This window comes from Oncorhynchus nerka, linkage group LG28, assembly GCF_034236695.1.
Source record: "Oncorhynchus nerka isolate Pitt River linkage group LG28, Oner_Uvic_2.0, whole genome shotgun sequence".
Lineage (NCBI taxonomy): Eukaryota > Metazoa > Chordata > Actinopteri > Salmoniformes > Salmonidae > Oncorhynchus > Oncorhynchus nerka.
The window spans coordinates 64,226,672-64,251,973 of record NC_088423.1 but is presented as its reverse complement, the minus strand read 5'-3'; the positions used below and the strand labels follow the sequence as shown (position 1 = coordinate 64,251,973).

General features: G+C 43.7%; 2 protein-coding genes across 5 annotated transcripts in view; one reads left to right on the top strand and one right to left on the bottom strand.

Moving 5' to 3' along the window:
• The window catches only part of LOC115113526 (phosphorylase b kinase regulatory subunit beta-like), a 62,917-nt gene extending 41,390 nt beyond the window's left edge, over window positions 1-21,527 (top strand). For 3 of the 4 annotated variants that reach the window (XM_029641291.2, XM_029641293.2, XM_029641294.2), the window contains 17 exons: window positions 1,091-1,146; window positions 2,177-2,270; window positions 7,402-7,485; window positions 8,239-8,343; window positions 8,501-8,583; window positions 8,888-8,978; window positions 9,434-9,492; window positions 9,626-9,788; window positions 9,941-10,022; window positions 11,447-11,504; window positions 11,746-11,836; window positions 15,740-15,936; window positions 16,111-16,245; window positions 16,318-16,447; window positions 19,000-19,107; window positions 19,817-19,954; window positions 20,384-21,527. In XM_029641291.2, the coding sequence (XP_029497151.1) occupies window positions 1,091-1,146; window positions 2,177-2,270; window positions 7,402-7,485; window positions 8,239-8,343; window positions 8,501-8,583; window positions 8,888-8,978; window positions 9,434-9,492; window positions 9,626-9,788; window positions 9,941-10,022; window positions 11,447-11,504; window positions 11,746-11,836; window positions 15,740-15,936; window positions 16,111-16,245; window positions 16,318-16,447; window positions 19,000-19,107; window positions 19,817-19,954; window positions 20,384-20,521 (1,812 nt within the window). In that variant the 3' untranslated portion in view covers window positions 20,522-21,527. Of the gene's footprint in view, window positions 1-1,090; window positions 1,147-2,176; window positions 2,271-7,401; window positions 7,486-8,238; window positions 8,344-8,500; window positions 8,584-8,887; window positions 8,979-9,433; window positions 9,493-9,625; window positions 9,789-9,940; window positions 10,023-11,446; window positions 11,505-11,745; window positions 11,837-14,348; window positions 14,440-15,739; window positions 15,937-16,110; window positions 16,246-16,317; window positions 16,448-18,999; window positions 19,108-19,816; window positions 19,955-20,383 lie in introns of all 4 variants that reach the window. The other variant, XM_029641292.2, reaches the window with a different exon arrangement.
• Window positions 21,286-24,133, bottom strand: LOC135565593 (type-2 angiotensin II receptor-like). The gene has a single exon (XM_065013004.1). It carries the CDS (start codon window positions 24,093-24,095, stop codon window positions 23,160-23,162), a length of 936 nt encoding a protein of 311 aa, XP_064869076.1. The 5' UTR covers window positions 24,096-24,133; the 3' UTR covers window positions 21,286-23,159.
• Between the last annotated feature and the right edge of the window lie 1,169 nt (window positions 24,134-25,302).

Here is a 25,302-nt window from a genome sequence, read left to right as displayed (position 1 = left end):
CATTGATTTGTCTTATACTCCGTACTGGGCCCTATAGCATACTGGCCACTTTCACCCTTTAATTTAAACAAGTTTCTGCTTATAATTTCGGACATTTGGTAGGCCATTTGTTTGTCAACTATAGTTAGATATAGGCAACTTCTCTTCTGTCATAACTTGTTGCCCACCAGAATGTCTTACATTGATAGAATGCATGCGCTAACCTCGTTAACACCGGTAAAGTTGTCTGTTTCATTAAGGTACCTTTTAATTAAGGAAATTAAAAGCTGAGAAAACGATTAAACACGTTTCTGATAAGACTTCAAGTTCGTCTTGGGCGCATATTTTATATGGTTGAAATAGTCTGCTTGCATAACAGCGTCAAAGATAACACATTACACGCGCCGTCACGTTTACTCGAGATGCTGAAAGAAAGAAATCCGATTTCTCCACTCCTGTAGCCGAGACAAAATGAACATTTGTTGTATAATTTTACAGCAAGAAATGCATAATTCTGCAAGAGTTCATATTATATTACTCTACGTGTGAGAGGTTATAGGCCTACAGTCGGTGTCCATATTTCAGATAATATTCCATTTAACCCATATGATCTTAAATTAGGAATATTCTTTTTTTAATTTTTTAGATATACTCGTTAGCAGGATATCAAAGGTGCAGGTAAACAGTTTATCCCGAAATAAGACCTTAAGTGGGATATGAGCTACTATCTGGAATACAGTGTCTGTAGTCACTGACTCTTCTGATTTACTATGGCCAATCCAACTCCTACGAAATCAGTAGTTTACAACCACTATAAAGATTACCACTGTTCAAACTTCTGTAATGACAGGGTATGGTGAGGTATGGTTCACCTCTCTTCCCTCATCACTCTTTTGTTCCCTCAAACCCCTTTATCTCCTATTCAAAGCTTTCCTTTACAAGTGGAGCAATGTTCACTGCAATGTATTATACAAGATAACAATTCAGTATATTATTGTGATTTTGTTATATACTATAAACTGAAATCGTATTTTCCCCTGTAAGGTGAGCGTTCACTTCACTCTCTCTCTCTCTCTCTTTCTCTCTCTCTTTCTCTCTCTCTGTGTTCCAGGGTCCCATTGATAATGACACGGTGGTCCATGTAGCCCTGATTGCTGAGAGCCAGAGGTAGGTGATGGGAAAGATGAATAGGACACTGTGTGAGGTAGCTATGTGTCTCTGAGGTGAGAGAGTTGTGTGCGCGTGTGAGAGAGAGTTTGTGGTAGTTTGTAAAGCTGGCTGTTTTTCTCCCTCTCTCCTTCACTCTTCTGTGTTTTGTTGTTGTTGTTGCACTTTAAGCGCTTGGCCATTGCACAGTCTTCACCTGTTAGCACCCTCATTTAGCTGTGGAGTCAGAGAGAGGGAGGTTAAAGTGGTCGGCTGGCCAGCTGAAGCCTGTTGACCTGTCCTGCTGTTCCATTCAGACAGCAGGTCTTAACCTAGCACTCGTACTTCAGCCTGCTCACTTCCTCCTAGCCGTTACCTATTGCTGCGTTTTGTTTCAGAGAGTTTTTCAAGATGTAGCTTGTACAAAACCCTATAGATTTAATCATTAAACCCTTATTGAACCGTCTCTCTGGCGTGGAGACAAACTCTGTGTGACTTTTCAGCTGCAGTAGAGTTGACCATCCTCAACCTGACCCTATTGTCCAGTGGCAGAGGCCCAATTCACACCAATGTGTTTAGGGACCAGGTTGTCAGGGAACAGATTCAGATGACCTGGTCAGCCAATCAATAGCCTAGCCTGGGAGCAGCCGACTCCCTCTCTGCCTCTCAACACTTCAGTTTTTTCCAGGAGGAGGGCAGGTTGAGTCAACTTCTAAACTCCCGTCCTCCACATCAACTCACCTTTGAACCTTTCCACATGGACAATCCTTCTTCTGTTCTCCCTGACTGGTGTTTTAGTGTGTTGTCAAAATCACTATACACGATTCACGACAACACTTTCAGTAGTCAATCCTCATTGTTTACTGTGTGTCTGTTTGGTAATAAATGTGCGTTCGGTACATGTCTCCTACTGGTCATTTACGTCCTCTAACCGGCACCTCTATCGGAGTCCGCCACCAGTAGTTGGCGCTCTTTTTCATAGCTAATATTATTTGGGCCACCCAGACAGTCCCAGCTGTGTAGCCTAACAGTGTGTTGTGTTGTGTTGCAGACTGCAGGTGTTCCTGAACACCTATGGCATCCAGACTCAGACACCCCAACAGGTGGAGCCCATTCAGATCTGGGCCCAGAAGGAGCTGGTTAATGTGAGTTATACCACAGAATGAAATAGGAGTGATGTTCATCACTATGGGTAACACCGCAACCTGACCGAGGCCATAAAATGCTCACTGCAAGGAGAGAAGATTGTGTGACGTTCACGTACATTTTTCTGAAAGTTTTAGGAAACGTACATGATTTTAGAAAGCAATAAACGAATCAGTCAATTTTCCTAGATGTCCAAGGCCATCTATCAATATGTCAGCCGAGCATATGGGCTTAGTCAATTCATCTGACTTTACATTTACATTTACATTTAAGTCATTTAGCAGACGCTCTTATCCAGAGCGACTTACAAATTATTACACCTTATGACATCCAGTGGAACAGTAGTGCATCTAAATCTTTTAAGGGGGGGGGGGGTGAGAGGGATTACTTTATCCTATCCTAGGTATTCCTTAAAGAGGTGGGGTTTCAGGTGTCTCCGGAAGGTGGTGATTGACTCCGCTGTCCTGGCGTCGTGAGGGAGTTTGTTCCACCATTGGGGGCCAGAGCAGCGAACAGTTTTGACTGGGCTGAGCGGGAACTGTACTTCCTCAGTGGTAGGGAGGCGAGCAGGCCAGAGGTGGATGAACGCAGTGCCCTTGTTTGGGTGTAGGGCCTGATCAGAGCCTGGAGGTACTGAGGTGCCGTTCCCCTCACAGCTCCGTAGGCAAGCACCATGGTCTTGTAGCGGATGCGAGCTTCAACTGGAAGCCAGTGGAGAGAGCGGAGGAGCGGGGTGACGTGAGAGAACTTGGGAAGGTTGAACACCAGACGGGCTGCGGCGTTCTGGATGAGTTGTAGGGGTTTAATGGCACAGGCAGGGAGCCCAGCCAACAGCGAGTTGCAGTAATCCAGACGGGAGATGACAAGTGCCTGGATTAGGACCTGCGCCGCTTCCTGTGTGAGGCAGGGTCGTACTCTGCGGATGTTGTAGAGCATGAACCTACAGGAACGGGCCACCACGGTTCCATGGCGAGATCATGGAACGGGCAGTCCTTCCCCGGGAGGAAGAGCAGCTCCGTCTTGCCGAGGTTCAGCTTGAGGTGGTGATCCGTCATCCACACTGATATGTCTGCCAGACATGCAGAGATGCGATTCGCCACCTGGTCATCAGAAGGGGGAAAGGAGAAGATTAATTGTGTGTCGTCTGCATAGCAATGATAGGAGAGACCATGTGAGGTTATGACAGAGCCAAGTGACTTGGTGTATAGCGAGAATAGGAGAGGGCTTAGAACAGAGCCCTGGGGGACACCAGTGGTGAGAGCACGTGGTGTGGAGACGGATTCTCGCCACGCCACCTGGTAGGAGCGACCTGTCAGGTAGGACGCAATCCAAGCGTGGGCCGCGCCGGGAGATGCCCAACTCGGAGAGGGTGGAGAGGAGGATCTGATGGTTCACAGTATCGAAGGCAGCCGATAGGTCTAGAAGGATGAGAGCAGAGGAGAGAGAGTTAGCTTTAGCAGTGCGGAGCGCCTCCGTGATACAGAGAAGAGCAGTCTCAGTTGAATGACTAGTCTTGAAACCTGACTGATTTGGATCAAGAAGGTCATTCTGAGAGAGATAGCGGGAGAGCTGGCCAAGGACGGCACGTTCAAGAGTTTTGGAGAGAAAAGAAAGAAGGGATACTGGTCTGTAGTTGTTGACATCGGAGGGATCGAGTGTAGGTTTTTTCAGAAGGGGTGCAACTCTCGCTCTCTTGAAGACGGAAGGGACGTAGCCAGCGGTCAGGGATGAGTTGATGAGCGAGGTGAGGTAAGGGAGAAGGTCTCCGGAAATGGTCTGGAGAAGAGAGGAGGGGATAGGGTCAAGCGGGCAGGTTGTTGGGCGGCCGGCCGTCACAAGACGCGAAATTTCATCTGGAGAGAGAGGGGAGAAAGAGGTCAGAGCACAGGGTAGGGCAGTGTGAGCAGAACCAGCGGTGTCGTTTGACTTAGCAAACGAGGATCGGATGTCGTCGACCTTCTTTTCAAAATGGTTGACGAAGTCATCTGCAGAGAGGGAGGAGGGGGGGGTGAGGGGGAGGAGGATTCAGGAGGGAGGAGAAGGTTGCAAAGAGCTTCCTAGAGTTAGAGGCAGATGCTTGGAATTTAGAGTGGTAGAAAGTGGCTTTAGCAGCAGAGAGAGAAGAGGAAAATGTAGAGAGGAGGGAGTGAAAGGATGTCAGGTCCGCAGGGAGGCGAGTTTTCCTCCATTTCTGCTCGGCTGCCCGGAGCCCTGTTCAATCTTTGCAGCCACGATCTATTAAGCTATCCCTCTTGGTTGCTCAATCAGTCAGAGTGAGGCTGGAGATCGGCCAATGGGATTGACCATTTAACCTGTGCAATATGTCATTTTGGCAACCAGCGTATTCTTCTTGTGGGATGTCTATAGTATCCAGTGCATCAAGACTAAAAGTATTACTGTATTGGTGTAATGCGTATAGAAACGACCACTGCCTTTCCTAATATATTAATACATCTTAGAAAGGTCTGCCTCTGCTCTTCCTCCCTGTTGTTGGGCATGTAGTTATGCAGCAATGGATTGGGTGGGTGTCACGAGCCAGGGCGAGCAGCATGCTAAATATTAAATCACATTTGAATCTGTTAAAGGCTGGGGCACCGCTCTGCATTGCGTCTCTCTCTCTCTGCCGTTCGATTGTGTTTCCAACAGCTGCTTGACGACAGGAGAGCGGCAATTACATCCAGCAGCATGTTATTTATCTCAACCCAGGTGGCACAGCAACAGCGCTGCCAAAATAGCTTCCATTCGCCTTGGTGACGCCTCCCCAACCCATCTGCATGTCGTTTGACCCATCTCCCAGCGATCATGTCTATAAAAGCCAACGGTCGTTCCACCAATTCTTGGTGCCAAGTGGAACTTGGCCCAAAAAAACTTTAGATTTTAACATTGTCATAAAAGGAAACACATTTTCCCGATCTCATGAGGTTAAATGAAAAAGTACTATAGTAAGTGCCTATTAGGTCCAAATAAACAGGGTTGACGATATCTTCTTAAACCTTAAAATGAGGGACAGTAAAATAATACCTAATCACATGAAATATATTATAATCTTCATATTTTTTATTTAACTAGGCAAGTCAGTTAAGAACAAATTCTTATTTACAATGACGGGCAAACCTGGACGACGCTGGGCCAATTGTGCGCCGCCTGATGTGATACAGCCTGGATTCGAACCAGGGACCGTAGTGACGCCTCAAAATAACTAGGGCTTTCTAATGATGAAACTGATGGATGATGGAAAATCTTCCTAGAGGTGACAGGGTTGATGGAGGGACATGTCGATATGCTGAATTTTGGCGCTTTAGCGAGCCTTTATTCCATTGAAAATAACATTTGAATTCTCCATGTGGTCTATATTAAAGTGTACTTCATTTAATATAATAGGATTTTAAAATTCAAAATTGGTGCACAATTTCTACTTTTAAATATCAAAGGCCCCCTTTTCATGGAACGACCCAGATGTCTAGGAGAGTGGAGAGCAGTTTTTCGATTGATGAACAGAGACACTGCGACACTAAAGCCTTCTGTTACAACTGTCATTCTCTTACAACAGGCCTCATATCACCCAACCTAATGACACGCTCAGAATGTAGCCATCTTGATGGCATTAACAGCAATCACATTAGCAGTTTGGTTGCTTTTGATTGTGGTCTAAATGAGAGAACTTTGATGTGAGCCGTGTGCTGTGTTCATTGGTATTCTTCAGGCAGGGACAGGGAGCCGTGGGTGCAGACAAAGGTTCACACAACGTCTCTCCTCAAACAGGCCACATGGCCAGGGGCGCTGGGAATTTGTTATGCGACTTAATTCTGAATAAATATTTGCCGTCTTTCTGAACTCTGCTTTTTTAAATATTATCATAATATTCTGTTAATTGCTTGATTCTCCTATTATCTTTCGTACTTTCCACCCATGTATAATTGGTTTCCAACTCATTTGAAGATGGGAAAAGCAGGAGGAGTGCCAGAGCTCCATCTAGTGGTAGGATGTACACATTGCTCTTTGGTAAGACTGGTGATTGCTGTGTATTGAAGCTTGTTAGCTACGTTTCCTGCAGCGCCACTGAAGTATACAGCCAGTGTTATTGACCAGGAGCCTCTGATTGGATTGATTAGGAGGAATAATTGACATGTATAGCCCGGTGTGGGAAGATCAGGCCTGACTTCATCCCATCATCTCGTAAAGGGACAGAATGACACAGAAGTCACAGGGACTGCAATGTGCCTCCTCACATGCATGGATCAGGTGCTGTAAAATCAATTCCTGTTATCCGCATTGTGGATTGACAACAATTTTCCTCATCACTCTGGCATACAGGTTGTTACCTCTTTCTCTCAGTTTCAGTGTCTTCAGGGCATAGACACTCTGTGACCTTGTACCATTACATAGTGAAAGTGGAATTCAAATATATTTAAAATACCATTAGCCAAGGAAAATGTACACCAAGACCTAACCAGGTAGAAGTGAAAGAATGGGGAGCAGTGAGGGCCGATCCTGACTGACGGAGCCTACTAACTAACCGAGCTACTTGGTGTTGCTTTACTGTAAGGACCTGCAGGGGACCTTTCTATCTCTGCCTTCTGACAACTCTCCATTAAACCCACCGGCACCATGGCACTAAACAGAACCATAGGGGTGTTAGGCTCCACAACAGAGCCGTCATAGGCAGGCTCTGCAGGGTCCGTTAGCTACTGGCGCGTCTCAACTTCAGAGGGAGGTCATTTTAGATTATGGATCGCAACAAAAGAAAAATCCTTGGGGATATGAGGAGGATTGATCTTTTTAGAGGTGCAATAAAAATAGACAACTTTCCCTGCCTGGCATTTTTAAAATGACTCCCATTATGATCTATGTCATATCGAGCTGAGTGTGTTGTCAGATCTGAAGGCTAGATATGTGTTAGAGAGGAAAGGAAGGTAGCTAGCTACATGACAGCAGTTCTCTATGGATCTGTGACTTGCCGGAGGGAATAGAAGGAGGGTAATCTATGTTGTGGTCTGTTTGTCAGTTGTAATGTAAATGGTGTTGGTCAATAGGCCATGGTCTAAGATTTGATGTGTAATTTCAAAAACTAGGCTTTAAAAAAAATAAACGAAACTGAAATAGGTATGCATCTCTCTCTTTCTCCCCCAGGCGTACCGCTTCCTGGCCGTCAATAAGAAGCTGGGGCTGAGTGGGCGTCCGGAAAGGCCAGTGGGCTGCATGGGGACTTGCAAGGTGAGTGTTCACCACTCATTGCTACCACATACTCCGAGGTCCTGGGCACACCACCATCTCCTCACCGATGAACATAAACCAGCACTTTTCAGTGTGCAACCACAGCTCAGAAACGGAATAATATTCATTTACATGTACAGATATAATGTACATAGATGTTATACATATTTTTGCCTGACTTAACATTGTACAAAGTACTGCTGCCATGCAATCCATGATGGAAATATGTGTCATTCAATTTCGTAATCCACTTTGATATTGTGAGCTGCTGTCATTCAACTGTTGTTGGTATTCCTTCTAGTTGTCCCCAGTGAAGGACATTTAAATAAGTTTTTTTATATTTTTTATTGCCAAATGAATCAATCACAGTTCCAAACCTATTACTAAGACAATTTTTGAATGGAACATTTATGTGTTCTGATGGAATAGGGCGTCCTGCCAGAGGGCATTCTAATAATCTCTTTGTTTGTGTGCGTGGTAGCGCTTGTGCTTTAGAAACAGACCGGGAGAACGAGTGTGCCTGTGCATATTTGTGTGTTTGTTTGTAGAGGAGAGGTTGTGTGTTAGTTTTAGGAAGTGTCTTTGCTCACAGGACTGTAACGTCTATGCGTTCTAGCTTCGGTGTATTCCTTCCTCAAGATCGATGGGTTGTTTTATGTCCTGTCCAGAGTAATGTATATGTCGGTACCTCCGAGCCATCCATCTTGGCCTGCAGGATCAGGTAATGCAATGTGTCTGCTCCACTCCCCACAGATTTATCGGATCCTGGGGAAGACTGTGGTGTGCTACCCAATCGTCTTTGATCTCAGTGACTTCTACTTATCCCAGGATGTCATGCTGCTGATTGATGACATCAAGGTGAGCTGGGGTGAACTCCCCTCATAAACACTTCTGTTTAGACATTCGTCTGGTTTAATCCTTGTTCTGGGGAATGCACACTCACCACATTGTGTCCCTAACTGTATGTCTGTTGGGTCAATGCAAGGGTTAATGTGTTCCATATATTTGTATGTAGAATGCACTGCAGTTCATCAAGCATAGCTGGAAAATGAAAGGCCGCCCACTCTTCCTGGTCCTCATCAGAGAGGACAACATCAAGTAAGATCTACTTTTGTATTTTCTTCTGTACTGTAATTGTTACTGCTTTTAGAGTGTATTGGAATCCAGCACAGGAGGTGTACCTGTATTTGCCAATAATAGTTTTGTTGTTGTCATTTATATCACTTTAGCTTGGGTGCTATGCTGATCACAGCAGTATTGATCATTATCCAAAGAGCACCTTTTTAAATGCAATAAAATTGCTTACCATCCCACAGTAGAGGTTGTGCTAGTGGAGTCCGCGGAATAGCATATACTCATGAGGTTAATATGGAGAAAATGATAACAGTAGAATATCCTTCAGGGGGAGCCGTTTCAACCCAGTCCTGGACATGTTGGCATCGTTCAAGAAGGGGCGTGTCGGTGGGGTCAAAGTTCACGTGGACAGGCTTCAGGTTCTCAACACTTTTACTTGTTTCAGTCCACTCACACTTCTTTGAGGCATTGTGATATCTACCCTCACAATACTGTTGTATACTGTATGTATGTTCAGTTCTCCTTTCCTTTGGAAATGCATTTAGAAATAGTGAATATGTATGTTTGCAAATCCAATACCTTTGAATTGCCTTCACCGAGTTCTATTTCCTACAGTTACAATGACTTTCAGTGTCTCTAGAGAGTTCTTTAGATGTTTTGATGTGACGTCTTTTATGAACGTCACTCAATATTCCCCTCACACCTAGCTCTAGGAGCAGACACAGGGCTCCCTTTTATCATCTCATTCTTCTGGGAACATAATTCCCCTTTGTACATGTGACTGGCTGTCCTCATATCGATGTGACTCCACCTGAACTGTCCATATCCCATGTAAATGAGATTCCTTGATGTCACTATTAAATCGTCCTTCCAGACCCTGATATCAGGAGCTATTGTGGAGCAGTTGGACTTCCTTCGTGTCAACGAAGCAGAGTAAGAGCTTGTTCCTGTCATTTCCGCCTTTTGTGTTTTGTGACACTTTTTTTTTTTTATAGAAGTATCAGCGTGTAAAGGATTTAACTTGCCTGTAAACCTGAAAATACTCCTGTAACTTCCCCTGGTCTAGAATCCCAGAGTTTAAGAACTTTCAGGAGCTGGAGATGCCCAAGCACTCCAAGGTGAAGAGGCAGACGAGCACGCCCAATGCCTCAAACCTGGAGCAGCAGCCTGAGATCGACATCGAGGAGTGGAAACACAAATCCACCAACGAGATCATGCAGAAGTTCTATGTGAGTACAGGAGTACGGTGTCAATATTAGGACAGCTACAATCAAAAGGGGATGGGTGTTTTAATGTCAGGGCCCTAGATCTGACTCTTAACTGTCTTTACACCGCCATTGGCATGACCTTTGACCTCTTTCTGTGTTTTTGTCTTTCTCAGGACTGTGCCTGCCTGACCAGTCAAGCACAGCTTGCCAGTATTCTCATGAAGAAAGAGGGTCCTGACTTCTTTGCCAAGGATGGTAGGCACGGAAACAAAAATGCACGTGCAAAATGGTTTTACTCTGTTAAAGTAACAGTCCAGTGAAAATCTCTTCTTACTAATATTCTGTTTGCTCATACCCAAATAATGTTGTTGACTTGTCCTTTACTTGTTATTGTAGCCAAAACATAAATGAGAGAAAAACCTCTCAGTAAAACCGAATCTTAACTTAATTTTGAAACAAACTGTTAAAAAAAATGCGTGAAATTTGCCTGGATAATGACGTCATCCTCTTTGGCAGAGACAGGCCCGTATGTGATTGGTCGAGCAGCTTTTTTGATTTTATATATTTTTCTCCGGTGGAGAGTGGGATCCTTCTCGAGGCACAGGAGTGCACACACTGCACGCACACAAGCAAGCTAGCTAGCCAACAATCCACAGTTGCTGTTATCAAACAACTATCTCGCCAGTCACTTCTATTTCAAATTACGTGGTTTGTAAGAGTTGGCCTGCTGGCTGTTTAGAAGCAGTTATCTAACTAGCGTGCTAAGGTTTGCTATCGCGGCTAACTGGCTAGCCAACAAGAAAGCAAGTCAAAGCAGATCCTCCACACAACAGCCACCTCTCCATTCCCTTCTATTTTAAATCCTGTGGTTTGTAGCTAAAAGTTTTATGTCAAGAGGAAACCCAGTTAGCTGTTTTTGACTTATATACAGGTTACTGCCAACATAAAGGAACCACCAACATGTCTTAATAGGGTGTTGGGCCACCACAAGTCAGAAAAGCTTCAATGCACCTTGGCATAGATTCTACAAGTGTCTGGAACTCTATTGAAGGGATGCGACACCACTCTTCCATTTGGTATTTTGTTGGTGGAAAACGCTGTCTCAGGCGCTGCTCCAGAATCTCCCAAAAGTGTTTAATTGGGTTGAGATTTGCTGACTGAGATCACTCTGTTTCCTAACAGGCCAAGCAGAGGCACAGAGCAAATCTGCTTTTTAACATCCTAATTATAATGTTTTGGAAAGACATCTATTTAATTCATATTGTAATTTATTGGAGGTACTATTTTATTTTCAAAAAGAAAATTGGTAACACTGAACAGATACTTTAACACTATTCATCAGAGCCAGACTACCAGGCCAACTAGCCCCAGGGTGGGAATCAGTGCATCACTGTAAATGAAATGTCCATAGCCTAATCCATTTAGCACCCCCATGACTAACTGATTTAGTTTGGATCCGTGTCTCCTCTGTGTTAGAAATAATACAAAGAACAAATGGGGTCAATTCAACCAAGACATAGCCTACGCAGCTAGTGTCATGAATAGCAGTGGCTTGGCAAACACTGTTTTCAGACCCAATCATCCACAGTTTACATTCTTCTAGAATATATATATATATATATATACACAATGATTTGCATTGCTCAGTTCACTTACAGAGGCCTTTTAACTGTTTCCAGAGACCCTAATGGAAGACATGGAGAGACTCTACAGAAGAGCTGGGACCAGGAAGCTTTGGTCAGATGTTCTTCTTTCCCTATCATTCCCTTTTCATTTAACCTGAAAGAATAGTTTGTATTTTATTTCATGTGGCAGGTAATATCCATCCATTTTGTACCATACCTCCATGAAGAGTCTACAACTTTTTTGCCTTTCAGATCATTTTACTAATCGTTTCGAGATTGAAGTAACATTTTCTCTTGTTCTCCACTGAATTCCAAACTGTTGTAAACAATGATACATATTTCTATGGGTGTAGGCTGGCGGTGCGTTACGCTGCGGCCGTTATCATGAAGTTTGCCAGTTCTATTGCCCCTCATATCACCACACTGGTGGTCCATGGCAAGCAGGTAATGGAGTAGAGTTGATGTGTAGCATGTGTACTGTATTAGCTCAGCTAGCCAGTCAGTCACTGTGCACAGCGTGTACCATTAACTGTGAGTGCTATGCTTCACTCATGCACTTACTTCCCTCTGCAGCACTGTCCATTTGCTCTCTATGGACGGTCAATTTCACGTTCACATGCTCCGTTGGCCTTTTTGTTCTTGCCGTTGTTGTTGTTGTTGTGGTGGTGGTTTGGCTGTGTCAAGGGAGCTGGTCGTGAGTTTTCATATTGCTCAGCGCTAAGATTGAACATAATTGCAGAGGGACCTGAGAGTCAGAGAGTGGAACAGCCTATAGGCCAGGCTCCACCTTGCCCTGGAACCACGTCAATACTTGGTCCAATTTCCTTTCTCATTTATTTAACGTGGGTTAATAAGTGGAACTTGAAATAAGTTCCTTTTATATTACACAACATCAATGGTTTAACATCACACACCATGAGCATTTAGCCTGACATTTCCTGGACAAAATATGTAGAAGTATAAGCCGTAGACTATATCTGTGCTAAAAAAGATATGAGCACAATTTACAATAAGTGAAAGAATAGATGGCTGGATGTGGTAAATGGGAGGTGAATGTTGTCGATACGATGAAAGTACACTTTATTGTTTTAGAAAATCTGGGTTTTACTACAACCTACAATCCACCTGAAGTTTAAAACACTGTTCTCCATTTTATTTAGATTTCTATTGAGGTAGTTTTTTGAAGTTGACGTGTACGGCTAAGCAACCCTGTCTGCTGCCATGTACACTCCCCTCCGTATTTATTTGGACAGTGAAGCTAGAACATTTCATTTGTCTCTGTGCTCCAGAATTGTGGATGTGAGATCAATATGTGTCATATGAGACAACAGCACAGAATGTCACCTTTTATTTTTCTTACGTATCTGTTACCGTTTAGAAATGAAAGCACTATGTACACGACATGACCAAAAGTACATGGACACCTGCTTGTCGAACATCTCATTCCAAAATCAAGGGCATCAATATGTAGCTCGTCCCTCCTTGGCTGCTACAACAGCCTCCACTCTTCTGGGAAGGCTTTCCACTAGATGTTGGAACATTGCTGTGGGGGCTTCCATTCAGCCACAAGAGCATTCGTGAGGTCGGGCACTGATGTTGGAGATTGCATGGCTGTGTGCTTGATTTTTATACACCTCTCAGCAATGGGTGTGGCTGAAATAGCCAAATCCACTAATTTGAAGGGGTGTCCACATACTTTTGTGTATATATAGTGTATCTAGTCCCCCCATTTGTGTAGGTGTCATAAGTATTTGGACAAATTCCCTTGTAGTGTATAAAAGTAGTGTATTAAAAGTTAAGTATATGGTCCCATGTTCCTAGCACGCAAGTGAAAAAGTTACAGATGCACAAAGATCATACCTCTTAACTTTCTCACTTGTCATTATTCACGATTCATTCAGGATTATCCGTAATCATGATAGTGTCCATATTAATGTAGAAGTGTTCAGAAACATTTATATTCTTATTTACAATAAAAGTGACTCCAAAATGACACACTACATTATTTACCATTTATTTATATTGGGCACAACCCCAAAGAACTGCAAATGCTTCCAACAAGTGTGTAGTCACAAGTTTGATGTAATCATTGCATGTTCGGAAAATAGCGACCAAATACTACACTTTTGACTATTTAATATACTATAAGTGAATGTCTCCAAATGGGGGGACTAGATACATAAAGTGCTTTCCTTTCTAAACGGTAAAAACGGATTTCTATGAAAATACACTCAAATTAAAGGTGACATTCTGTACTGTCGCCTCATATAAAATCTCATATCCAAAATGCTGAAGTATAGGGGCACATTTTAGTGTTTGCTTACTGTCCAAATAAATATGGAGGGAAGCGTATGTACCATAACCACAACCAATGCCTGTTGCTTTTTCCCCACAGGAACCCAGCGAGCAGGAGGAGAGACATTGCACAGTCACTCTAGCGAATGATGCAATCGTAAATTAGTGAACATTCAAATATGTCTGACCCCCCGGAAAATAAAATATAATATGTTTTTTAATCTAATAGTGAAATTGAATAGGCAGGAAACAATTGCAGGAGCCAGAGCTGGATTCATGCAGTGGAATCTTCCTTTGGAACCACTGCCTGTTCTGCTAGGCTAGGCTAGGCTAGGTGTCCCAGAGGGAAGCGCCCACCATTCTAATAGCTTTCCATTCTATGGGGACATGAGTGGGACATGCCACGCACATGATTTTACAGCTTTGTTTTAGAACTTCATTATGTTAATTGCACCTTCAGTAATGTGCCTCAACTCACGTTATACAGCCCATCAGCGTTAATGTCATGGTTATACTGTATGTATGGTTCTTATGATAGAGAACACAGCAGACTACATTGTTATGGCAGTCAGCCATTATGAACTGTTCCTACTGTCGAGTTAACGTATTGACACATATAGTGTTGACCCTATTAAGGATCTCCTTGTGTTTTGTTCACCAGGGGAGTTGTGCGAATCGCAGCCAGTGTGATAACTAAGCTAGTGGACAGCATTGCCCCAAGTATTACTAGTGTTTTAGTGCATGGGAAGCAGGTAAGTGGACATTTGAAAATGGGGGGCCAATTTTTCAGTTGAACCATGTTTTTTTTTTTTTTTCCTTCCTCAAGTCAGATGCCTATTTCGAACACAATCTTTATGTTCACTGATTTATCAATGAATTGGATGAAATTATGTCAATTTTGAATGTATTAGGAACGTTCAGTTGACTGAGCTCCCGCATGCTATTGTCCTATAGGAAATGCTTAGTGTTGTTGCAGTTGCACGCTTCATATTTCCCAGCTACCTCACTGTGCTTTAGCCCTGTAGCAAGGCTGCTATTTTGTTACGTAAAAGTAACCAGGGTTTAACAGGCTCTATGTATGCCGTGACCTGACCTATGACCTAATATACTGTAAGTTCCCCTTTCCCTTGGATCTATATGAAGTGAACTGCCTTGGCCAATGTTTTATCATTATACCTTTTTCCTCTTAAATATTACACAGAGATAAGTTGCTTCCAAACAGTCCCCATTTCTGGCCTCATTTTCCCACCCAAGAGTTTTGGGCGGTTCTTTGCTTTGAAGTACCTCAAGGTGTGAATCTGCATATAGATTGCATCGTAGAAGGGAAATGATTCTGGACAAGATGAGAAAGCTGATTTTTTTTAATGGAGTCAGGTGTCTGCTTACATGATCTACGTAGAATCTTCCTTGATTTTTGCATATGAGGACTCGAGTTTAGAGAATATCTGCTGTTGTTTGAATGTGTTAAGGTAGGACATGTTTAGATTACACCTAGTGATAGAAATGAGGTGCAGATTTAATAACTGTGATTTGCTAACTTGAGAACATCAGTCTGCAACCATTAGTTTGAAGGTGCTATTTTTCAAAGGGATATTAAAGGATATCTTGTTTGGGAAGAATAATGATTACCCGGGTGTAATTTTCATGTGGCCTTTATGCTTTGAAAATAGGAAATATCACAAGATAATCTTGGTTATTATCTTTTGTCCCTTTCATGTTCTACTCTGTGGGGGTGCAGTTTTACAGTGGCAAGATGGATAGATAGTTTATGCGAAGGGGACACGGAGACATCAGCATTTCTATATAATATTGCACCCTATCTGGTCAGTCAAAAAGCTTATAGGTAGAGTGATGTCACCCATAATAGAAAATAAAATATAATCGAAGTTTTTGTTTGAACCTTTTTGACTATTTGTTCCTTGTTATCCATGATGTAAACACGTCTATCTTCCTGGTTCATCACTCTGTCCTCTTAGTAAAAGAATCCCCACCAAACAATAACGGCACTGCAGACATTTCTCTGACGCTGGCTGGGCTGTGCTCTGTTGCCAGGTAACGCTGGGACTGTTTGGGCATGAGGAGGAGGTGATCTCCAATCCCCTCTCACCTGGGGTCATCAAGGGCATCCTCTACAGCAAGTGCTCCGGGGAGAGGGAGGCCGTGCTGCAGCAGGAGCTGGTCATCCACATCGGCTGGATCATCTCCAACACCCCCGAGCTGTTCAGCGGCATGCTCAAGATCCGCGTCGGGTACGAATAGAGCCCGGGAGGAATAGAGCTAGGCAGGCTGTAGCCATGGCCATTCGGATCCTACAGCTGGGTGGTTGTTATTCTGTTTGTCTCTCAAGTTGTCTGTTTGAGGATAGCCATCTGTGGTTATGAGATGCATTGTTTTTGCTTCGTATTCGGCTGGTATTGGTGCAGGTGGATCGTCCAGGCCATGAAGCATGAGTTGGAGATCCAAGCAGGAGACATGCCACCCCAGGACATTTACCAGATGTCCCCCAGCGATGTTAAACAGCTGCTGCTGGACGTCCTTCAGCCACAACAGCACGGCAGGTAAACACTCACAAACACACACATTTTTTTAAATTCAATTTTATTCATTTCCCTATTCGTTACCCATACCAGGTCCTGGATCAACAGGCGTCAGATCGATGGTTCCCTCAACAGGACTCCCCATGGCTTCTACGACCGAGTGTGGCAGACTTTGGAGAGAACTTGTAATGGCATCGTAGTGGCAGGGATCCATCTCCCACAGGTAGTGTTGGTAATAGCAACAGTGACATAATAATCCTTCTTTGTTTACATCCTCAAACTCCACATTTAATCACATCTCTGAAGGACCACACTATAGGCTGGCCATGCTTTCCACCTGGCTACCCCTACCCCGGTCAAGAGCACTGCACCCCCCACAGCAACTCGCCCAAGCCTTCCCCATTTCTCCTTCTCCCAAATCCAGTCAGATGATGTTCTGAAAGAGCTGCAAAATCTGGACCCCTACACATCAGCCGGGCTAGACAATCTGGACCCTTTCTTTCTAAAATGATCTGCCGAAATTGTTGCAACCCCTATTACTAGCCTGTTCAACCTCTCTTTCGTGTCGTCTGAGATTCCCAAAGATTGGAAACCAGCTGCGGTCATCCCCCTCTTCAAAGGGGGGGACACTCTTGACCCAAACTGCTACAGACCTATATCTATCCTACCCTGCCTTTCTAAGGTCTTCGAAAGCCAAGTCAACAAACAGATTACCGACCATTTTGAATCCCACTATACCTTCTCCGCTATGCAATCTAGTTTCAGAGCTGGTCATGGGTGCACCTCAGCCACGCTCAAGGTCCTAAACGATATCTTAACCGCCATCGATAAGAAACATTACTGTGCAGCCGTATTCATTGACCTGGCCAAGGCTTTCAACTCTGTCAATCACCACATCCTCATCGGCAGACTCAATAGCCTTGGTTTCTCAAATGATTGCCTCGCCTGGTTCACCAACTACTTCTCTGATAGAGTTCAGTGTGTCAAATCGGAGGGCCCGTTGTCCGGGCCTCTGGCAGTCTCTATGGAGGTGCCACAGGGTTCAATTCTTGGACCGACTCTCTTCTCTGTATACATCAATGATGTCGCTCTTGCTGCTGGTGAGTCTCTAATCCACCTCTACGCAGACGACACGATTCTGTATACTTCTGGCCCTTCTTTGGACACTGTGTTAACAACCCTCCAGATGAGCTTCAATGCCATACAACTCTCCTTCCGTGGCCTCCAATTGCTCTTAAATACAATAGGAGACGCACTGGAGACCAGATGCGTAGAGCCGGCTTCATGGCACTTGGCTCGATGCCCACTCTAGCCCGGCCGATACGCGGAGCTGGTATGTACCGCACCGGGCTATGCACCCGCACTGGGGACACCGTGCGCTCCACAGCATAACACGGTGCCTGCCCGGTCTCTCTAGCCCCCCGGTAAGCACAGGAAGTTGGCGCAGGTCTCCTACCTGGCTTCGCCATACTCCCTGTGTGCCACCCCCCCCCCCCCCCCCCCCCCCCCAATATATTTTTGGGGCTGACTGTCGACGTTCCATCCACGTCGCCGTGGTGCCTCCTCATACCAGAGCCTCTCCACCTTCGCCACCTCCAGCTCTTCTTTGGGGCGGCAATATTCTTCTGGCTGTGCCCAGGATCCTTTTCCGTCCAAGATTTCCTCACCAAGTCCAGAAATCTTGATTTCGCTGCTCCTGCTGCCGCTGCCTGTCACCACGCCGCTTGGTCCTGTTGTGGTGGGTGATTCTGTTATGGGATTCTTCCTGGGAAAGAGAGGCGGACCAAAACGCAGCGTGGTTATTTATAAACATCTCTAATAAAGATAATAACGTGAACAATATACTTATACAAAACAAGAAAACGTGAAAAAACGAAAACAGTCCTAACTGGTGCAAAACACAGAGACAAGAACAATCACCCACAAGAGACCTAAAGAATATGGCTGCCTACATATGGTTCCCAGTCAGAGACAACGATAACCACCTGCCTCTGATTGAGAACCACTCCAGGCAACCATAGACTTACCCAGAATTCTTGACTAAACATAATCCCATAAACTACAAAACCCCTAGACAAAACAAACTACATAAATCACCCATGTCACACCCTGGCCTAACCAAAATAATAAAGAGAACACAGAATACTAAGACCAGGGCGTGACAGTATATCTCTCTGGTCACCCCCAAAACCAATTCTTCCTTTGTCCGCCTCTCCTTCCAGTTCTCTGCTGCCAATGACTGGAACGAACTACAAAAATCTCTGAAACTGGAAACACTTATCTCCCTCACTAGGTTTAAGCACCAGCTGTCAGAGCAGCTCACAGATTACTGCACCTGTACATAGCCCATCTATAATTTAGCCCAAACAACTATCTCTACTGTATTTATTTATTTATTTTGCTCCTTTGCACTCCATTATTTCTATCTCTACCTTGCACATTCTTCCACTGCAAATCTACCATTCCAGTGTTTTACTTGCTATATTGTATTTACTTTGCCACCATGGCCTTTTTTTTAGTTTTTTTGCCTTTACCTCCCTTATCTCACCTCATTTGCTCACATTGTATATAGACTTATTATTGACTATGTTTGTTTTACTCCATGTGTAACTCTGTGTTGTTGTCTGTGTCGAACTGCTTTGCCAGGTCGCAATTGTAAAGGGCAACTTGTTCTCAACTTGCCTACCTGGTGAAATAAATAAATAAAATAAAACCATCGGGGTGTTCTTGCCTAAAGCATTACTGTTAAAATCTTCCACTTCCCTTCCATTGCAGCAACCTACTCTGTCTGACATGACCATGTATGAGATGAACTTTTCTCTGCTGGTGGAAGACACACTGAAGGACATTGTGCTGCCTGAGTATAGGCAGATAGTAGTAGAGGTAAGGGCCAATCAGACTTCACTATAATTTACAGCTGCATGTTTTCCGCACGCTGCTATTGGTCAAACAGGTTGCTCGAATGACTATCTCATCCACACATTTCCTCTAACAACGCTTCCGCTACACATTGGGTTAACAATACAAAAATCCTATTGGGGGCCTCCCGGGTGGTTAAGGGTGCTGTACTGCAGCGCCAGCTGTGCCACCAGAGACTCTGGGTTCGTGCCCATGCTCTGTTGTAGCCGGCCGCGACCGGGAGGTCCGTGGGGCGACGCACAATTGGCCTAGCGTCGTCCGGGTTAGGGAGGGTTTGGCCGGTAGGGATATCCTAGTCTCATCGCGCACCAGCGACTCCTGTAGCGGGCCGTGCGCAGTGCGCGCTAACCAAGGTCGCCAGGTGCACAGTGTTTCCTCCGACACATTGGTGCGGCTGGCTTCCTGGTTGGATGCGCGCTGTGTTAAGAAGCAGTGCGGCTTGGTTGGGTTGTGTATCGGAGGACGCATGACTTTCAACCTTCGTCTCTCCCAAGCCTGTACGGGAGTTGTAGCGATGAGACAAGATAGTAGCTACTAACAATTGGATACCACGAAATTGGGGAGAAAAAGGGGTAAAATTCACACACACAAAAAAAAAACAATACAAAAATCCTAATTGTACACACATTTTCTCATGGCTCTATTTTCTTACATCTTATCTCCATGGTTGCAGCTGCTGATGGTGGTGTCCATAGTGTTGGAGAGAAACCCGGAGCTGGAGTTCTCGGAGAAGGTGGACCTGGATGTTCTGGTGAAGGAGGCCTTCCATGACTTCCAGAAAGACAGGAGTCGGGAGGAGACGAAGAAACAGGTAGGTGCTATGCTCTTGCCTACCCTGTCCACTGGGCTCACAGGATCTGAGGTTGGGTCAGACCACTGTCACACAAGGTTTTTGGAGTTCATATAGCATGCGAGCTTAGCTGTTGTACTTTCACAATGATGTACAGTACAAGTTCTCTCCGCTAAGTAGAAGCAGACCTCATATTCGAGGTGAGGATACCTTGGGATCATTAGTGATCCTTTTTCTGGTCAGTCTACTTAATTAACACTGAATGTTCAGGATGGAAATAATTGTGTCACTTGTTTACTTGTAATGCATATCATATATTTCCATTCTGAATAATTGTTCGCTCTGCATGTCATTGCGGAAAAGCAGTGCTTTGTTAAACAACTTTTTACAGTTCGCACTGTGTATAACAGTACCACTAGTTTACAATGAAAAAAACATTTTTGTCCGCAGGATGACATGGAGGAGTTCTATAAGACACCGCCGATGGGCAGGAGAGGCACCTCCAGTTACCTGACCAAGGCTGTGATGATTCAGCTGCTTCAGGGAGACGTGAAGCCCTCCAAGGATGACCCCTGCTCGGTCAGCTAAACTAAACCCATTTAGCAGAGTGGAGGAATCCACCGCTACTCTACTTTGTCGAACTACTAACAACACGCTAAATTAGTCAGCAGCACTGCCTGTTGTTCCACCAGCAATACCCTCCTTGTTCTGTTAGCTTCAAGCTATTTATACAGGATGTATCAGCTCTTATCAACACCTTGTTCTGTTAGCTTCAAGCTATTTACACAGGATGTATCAGCTCTTATCAACACCTTGTTCTGTTAGCTTCAAGCTATTTATACAGGATGTATCAGATCTTATCAACACCTTGTTCTGTTAGCTTCAAGCTATTTACACAGGATGTATCAGATCTTATCAACACCTTGTTCTGTTAGCTTCAAGCTATTTACACAGGATGTATCAGCTCTTATCAACACCTTGTTCTGTTAGCTTCAATATATTTACACAGGATGTATCAGATCTTATCAACACCTTGTTCTGTTAGCTTCAAGCTATTTACACAGGATGTATCAGATCTTATCAACACCTTGTTCTGTTAGCTTCAAGCTATTTATACAGGATGTATCAGATCTTATCAACACCGTTATTACTGTTAATAACATTGAACTGTTACCCACCTGAAATCCTTGCATGTAGAATTGTACGTATAGCATTACCATTGTGGGGCAGCCCACATTGTTGATTTGTAGTTAATCAATGGCATGATATGCAAAACTAGAGTTGCATCCCAGTGCACACTTCTTCTTTTTTTTTGTCTGTCTTAGGATGTCCGGGTCTTTTTGAAAGCCTGATCGCTGTATTTTTGTGAATGTGGTCATGAGTTCCTTCACTCTATTAAAATGATTTATTAAGTTGTTTTATGTTGATGTGTTTACGCGTGGTTTGAGTGTGTGCCTATCCAGTTTAGTGAATCTGAATTGAACTTTTTCAATGTGTGTGTGTGTGATGTTGGCTGATGTCTTCCATCACTCTGTCAAGGTGATTTTGGAAGCTCCATACTAGTTTCAAAAAAATAAACTTGAGGAACTTGTGACATCCTGTTGATTTATTTGCTTAGGTTCATCATGTTTGAATTTTGCGGCGCGTTACCCCTACTATAGACAATTAGCCTTGTAGCAGCTAAATGCCCTTGTATAAGCTAAATGTGTAAAAGGCATTATAATCACAATCTGGTGTAACACATTTATTTTTCATTTGGGCTGCAGTTGCAACAGAAATGTCATGATTATTCAAGCGTGTCAATTCGTGCCTGGTGGTACTGTATGTGTATTGAATCTCACCACTAGTAACTCCCACTCATGTTAGCTTAGCTGCAGTCGTACCAATCTCACTGCTGGAGCTGGAAAATAACATCATTTGACATTTAAAAAAAAGAGGGTTAGACACTGAGAAAAGCAGAGGAATTATTTCTTGCGTAGGACTCGGTGCATTATATTTACTTCAGAATCTGTTCTAAAGCTGCTCCATCACTTGGACTGGAGAATGGGATTGATAGTTCGAGAAAAGCTTTAAAAAGGTCATTTCAGTGTTCTGAAGCGAGGAAGTTCATAAATAAGGGTGATATTCAAACCATGAGAAGTATGCTCATCGTACATACAGTACATGTATGCTTTAGTTATTATTAGTTAGAGCAGAGTACGTAGTCTGCAATCTAGATCAGGCCTGTGTATGAAATGACAGTAGCAATAGCATTTGTGGAGAGCAATTTATTAATATGATGGTGTAATTTACTGTACACCTGTGTCTGATGCTTGAAAAATTGACGAAAGCATTTCGTAGGAAAATAAAATATTCTAGTTGTATATGCTACTCTAACATGATCCTTTATGACCAGACTCAATTCACAGTTCAATTCGAATCTGCAGAGCAGAACAATCTTTCATATTTACTGAGTAAGGCCTCATCGCTGTAAAAGGTGTAATGTGTTCGCTTAAAGGACACCCATAAAAGTTAACTGTGCATAAAAGTCAGACTATATTTTTTGCTAGCTGCAGTAAAAGCACATTTTATTTGCCTGTCTCAAGTGTTTGGGCCTGACAGTCTGAGCTTTTTTCCTGCTCCATCTGCATCAACACACTGTACCATGAAGGACATCAAAGACTTGAGCCACTTGAAGATGTCCAGGCCAATGTTTCACGTTTTTTGCAACACTATTGTCACTTTATGGTCTGAGGAACCAAAGGGCTGAGTAAATAATGAAAGTTGATGTAAAGTGTGTGAGAGAACCAAAGGCTCTCTGTGGTCAGGGTTTGACAGTCATGTTGAAGATACTGACAAGAAAGTTCTCACCTACTCTTATCTACCACTTCCTGCAAAGCGAATTGATCATTTCACTTTCAATTTTGCAGTTACCATGTTGCCTTGATGCATTTCAGTACTGACCAAGTTTGCATGGTTTGAAAGGAGACATTGAAGATTGTTTCAAGCTGCTTTGTGATCATTTTTTAAAAAGATTTCATTCTGTTTCTGCTTTTACCAACTGTTGGTCTTTGGTCAATCATGATGAAGCCATTTTTTGACCTGGTTTACATTTTAAACGTTATCCCAATATAGGTAACCTCTGCACCTCAAGCTGTGGTGCTTCCCTCCCTCTGATTTAAATGCACACCTCAAATAAAATAAAAATATAACAATCACAAAGAAGCATAAATGATTGACAGAATTATTACACACAGATCTGAATAGCAGGGTCTGCTCTCTCCCGCTTATCTGGTCTTCTCTGCCAAATTCTCTGAAAGGCAAACGCATACAGAAAGGGGTCCACACAACTGTTAACAAATGTAAGGCACTTTGCAAAGTCCCGTGTCAACTCCGCAAAGGTCGTCAACTTAACAGATGTAACAGGGTGTGAATACTTCAGTAAGGTGGCTGAGATGTCCACAATGTTAACAACATGACCAGGAACCCAGAGAATGATGAAGGCCACAGTGATTCCAGTGACCAATCTGGTCATCCTTTGGGTGCTGAAGAGGGCTGTCTGGTTCACTCGCTTGTGAAGTAAGAAATAAAAAATGACCAGAATGGAACCCAGAACAAAACCCACCAATGTCTCAAAAAAAAGAACAGCCACTATTTCCCAGTCCGATTCAGTGTGTCTTTGACATCTTAGACCAGAACCAGTAACCACTGTATTCCTTGTTGCAACAGCAGGCCCAGTTAGGATGCATGCAAGTCCCCATAGTGCAGGTAGCAAAACCTTCTCACCTCTCCTTCCCAGCCTGGCCCACTGGTGGGGGTGGAGAACCGACACGTAGCGATGCACACTCATCACAGTTACAGTCATGATATTGATGTATAGGCTGCAATAGACCATGAAGGAGAAGAACTTACAAAGCCCACGGCCAAGATTCCAACCACACAGGAGAGAATAGATCCACACAGGGAGGGATGCCAGACACAGGATGTCAGAACAAGCCAGATTCAGCATCAGTTTCAGGGTGACATTATCTATTTTTACCTGGCGCAGAATGACCATCACGACAGCTATATTTGCAGGGAGGCCCACAAGGCAGCACAATCCCAGCAGTGTACTGGAGACAACGTTGCCAGGATTCCCTGAGGTGATGTTGGAGATGGAGATGTTGAGCTGATCCACGGTCATGACTTGAGAGAGATTGTTGAGATGATCAGAGTGGTGTGAAGTCAGGAAACTCACTGTACTTCACACTTGCCCTGTGCATGGTCTATTATTAAATACATGCAGTGCCTTCTGGGGGGAGGGTGGGGGGTGATGCTGGTAAAGTTGTCTCGCGCACCTACAGTGCTGGTCATAAAAAAAGCTATATTTTATTTTTTGGACACGCAAAGACCCAAATGGCGTTCCATAGAAATCCTGGTTGAGAATGAAACGACTGAACAAATGAACAACCAAAAAGCACAGCAAGTAAGTGAAAGAAATAGGTTTCGATTATGTTTTATTGGTAATGGGGACATATGTAAATGCCAACAAAATACCTTTTCGGTCAGTGTGGTGTGTGTGCGTGTGTAACCTTTATTTAACTAGGTAAGTCAGTTAAGAACAAATTATTTTTTTACAATGACGGCCTACCCCGGCCAAACCCGGACGACGCTGGGCCAATTGTGCACCGCCCTATGGGACTCCTAATCATGGCCGGATGTGATACGGCCTGTATTCAAACCAGGGACTGTAGTGACGCCTCTTGCACAGATGCATTGCCTTAAACCGCTGTGTCCATGTGTGAACTATTTAACTGTACTAGAATGCTTAAAAGGCCGCAACATTTTTAAATATCGGTTATCGGTATCGTTTTTTTTTGGGCAAGGAAAATATTCGATATTGGTATCGGCCAAAAATGTCATATCGGTGCATCACTAGTATTCACTGTAGTGTTTTTGCTGACTTTACTTTAGTATTTAGTGTAATATTTTTTGGGACATTACTAGTATACCATAGTATTCACTATAGTGTTTTAGAGGACTTTACTGTAGTATTTACTGTAGTGTTTTCACATACATGACTGTAGTACAGTGGCTTGCGAAAGTATTCACCCCCTTGGCATTTTTCCTATTTTGTTGCCTTTACAACCTGGAAATAAAATAGATTTTGGGGGGGGGTTTGTATCATTTGATTTACACAACATGCCTACCGCTTTGAAGATGGAAAATAGTTTTTTTTGTGAATCAAACAACAAATAACACACAAAAAAACAGAAAACTTGAGCGTGCATAACTATTCACCCCCCCAAAGTCAATACTTTGCAGAGCCACCTTTTGCAGCAATTACAGCTGTAAGTCTCTTGGAGTATGTCTCTATAAATCTAGCCACTGGAATTTTTGCCCATTCTTCA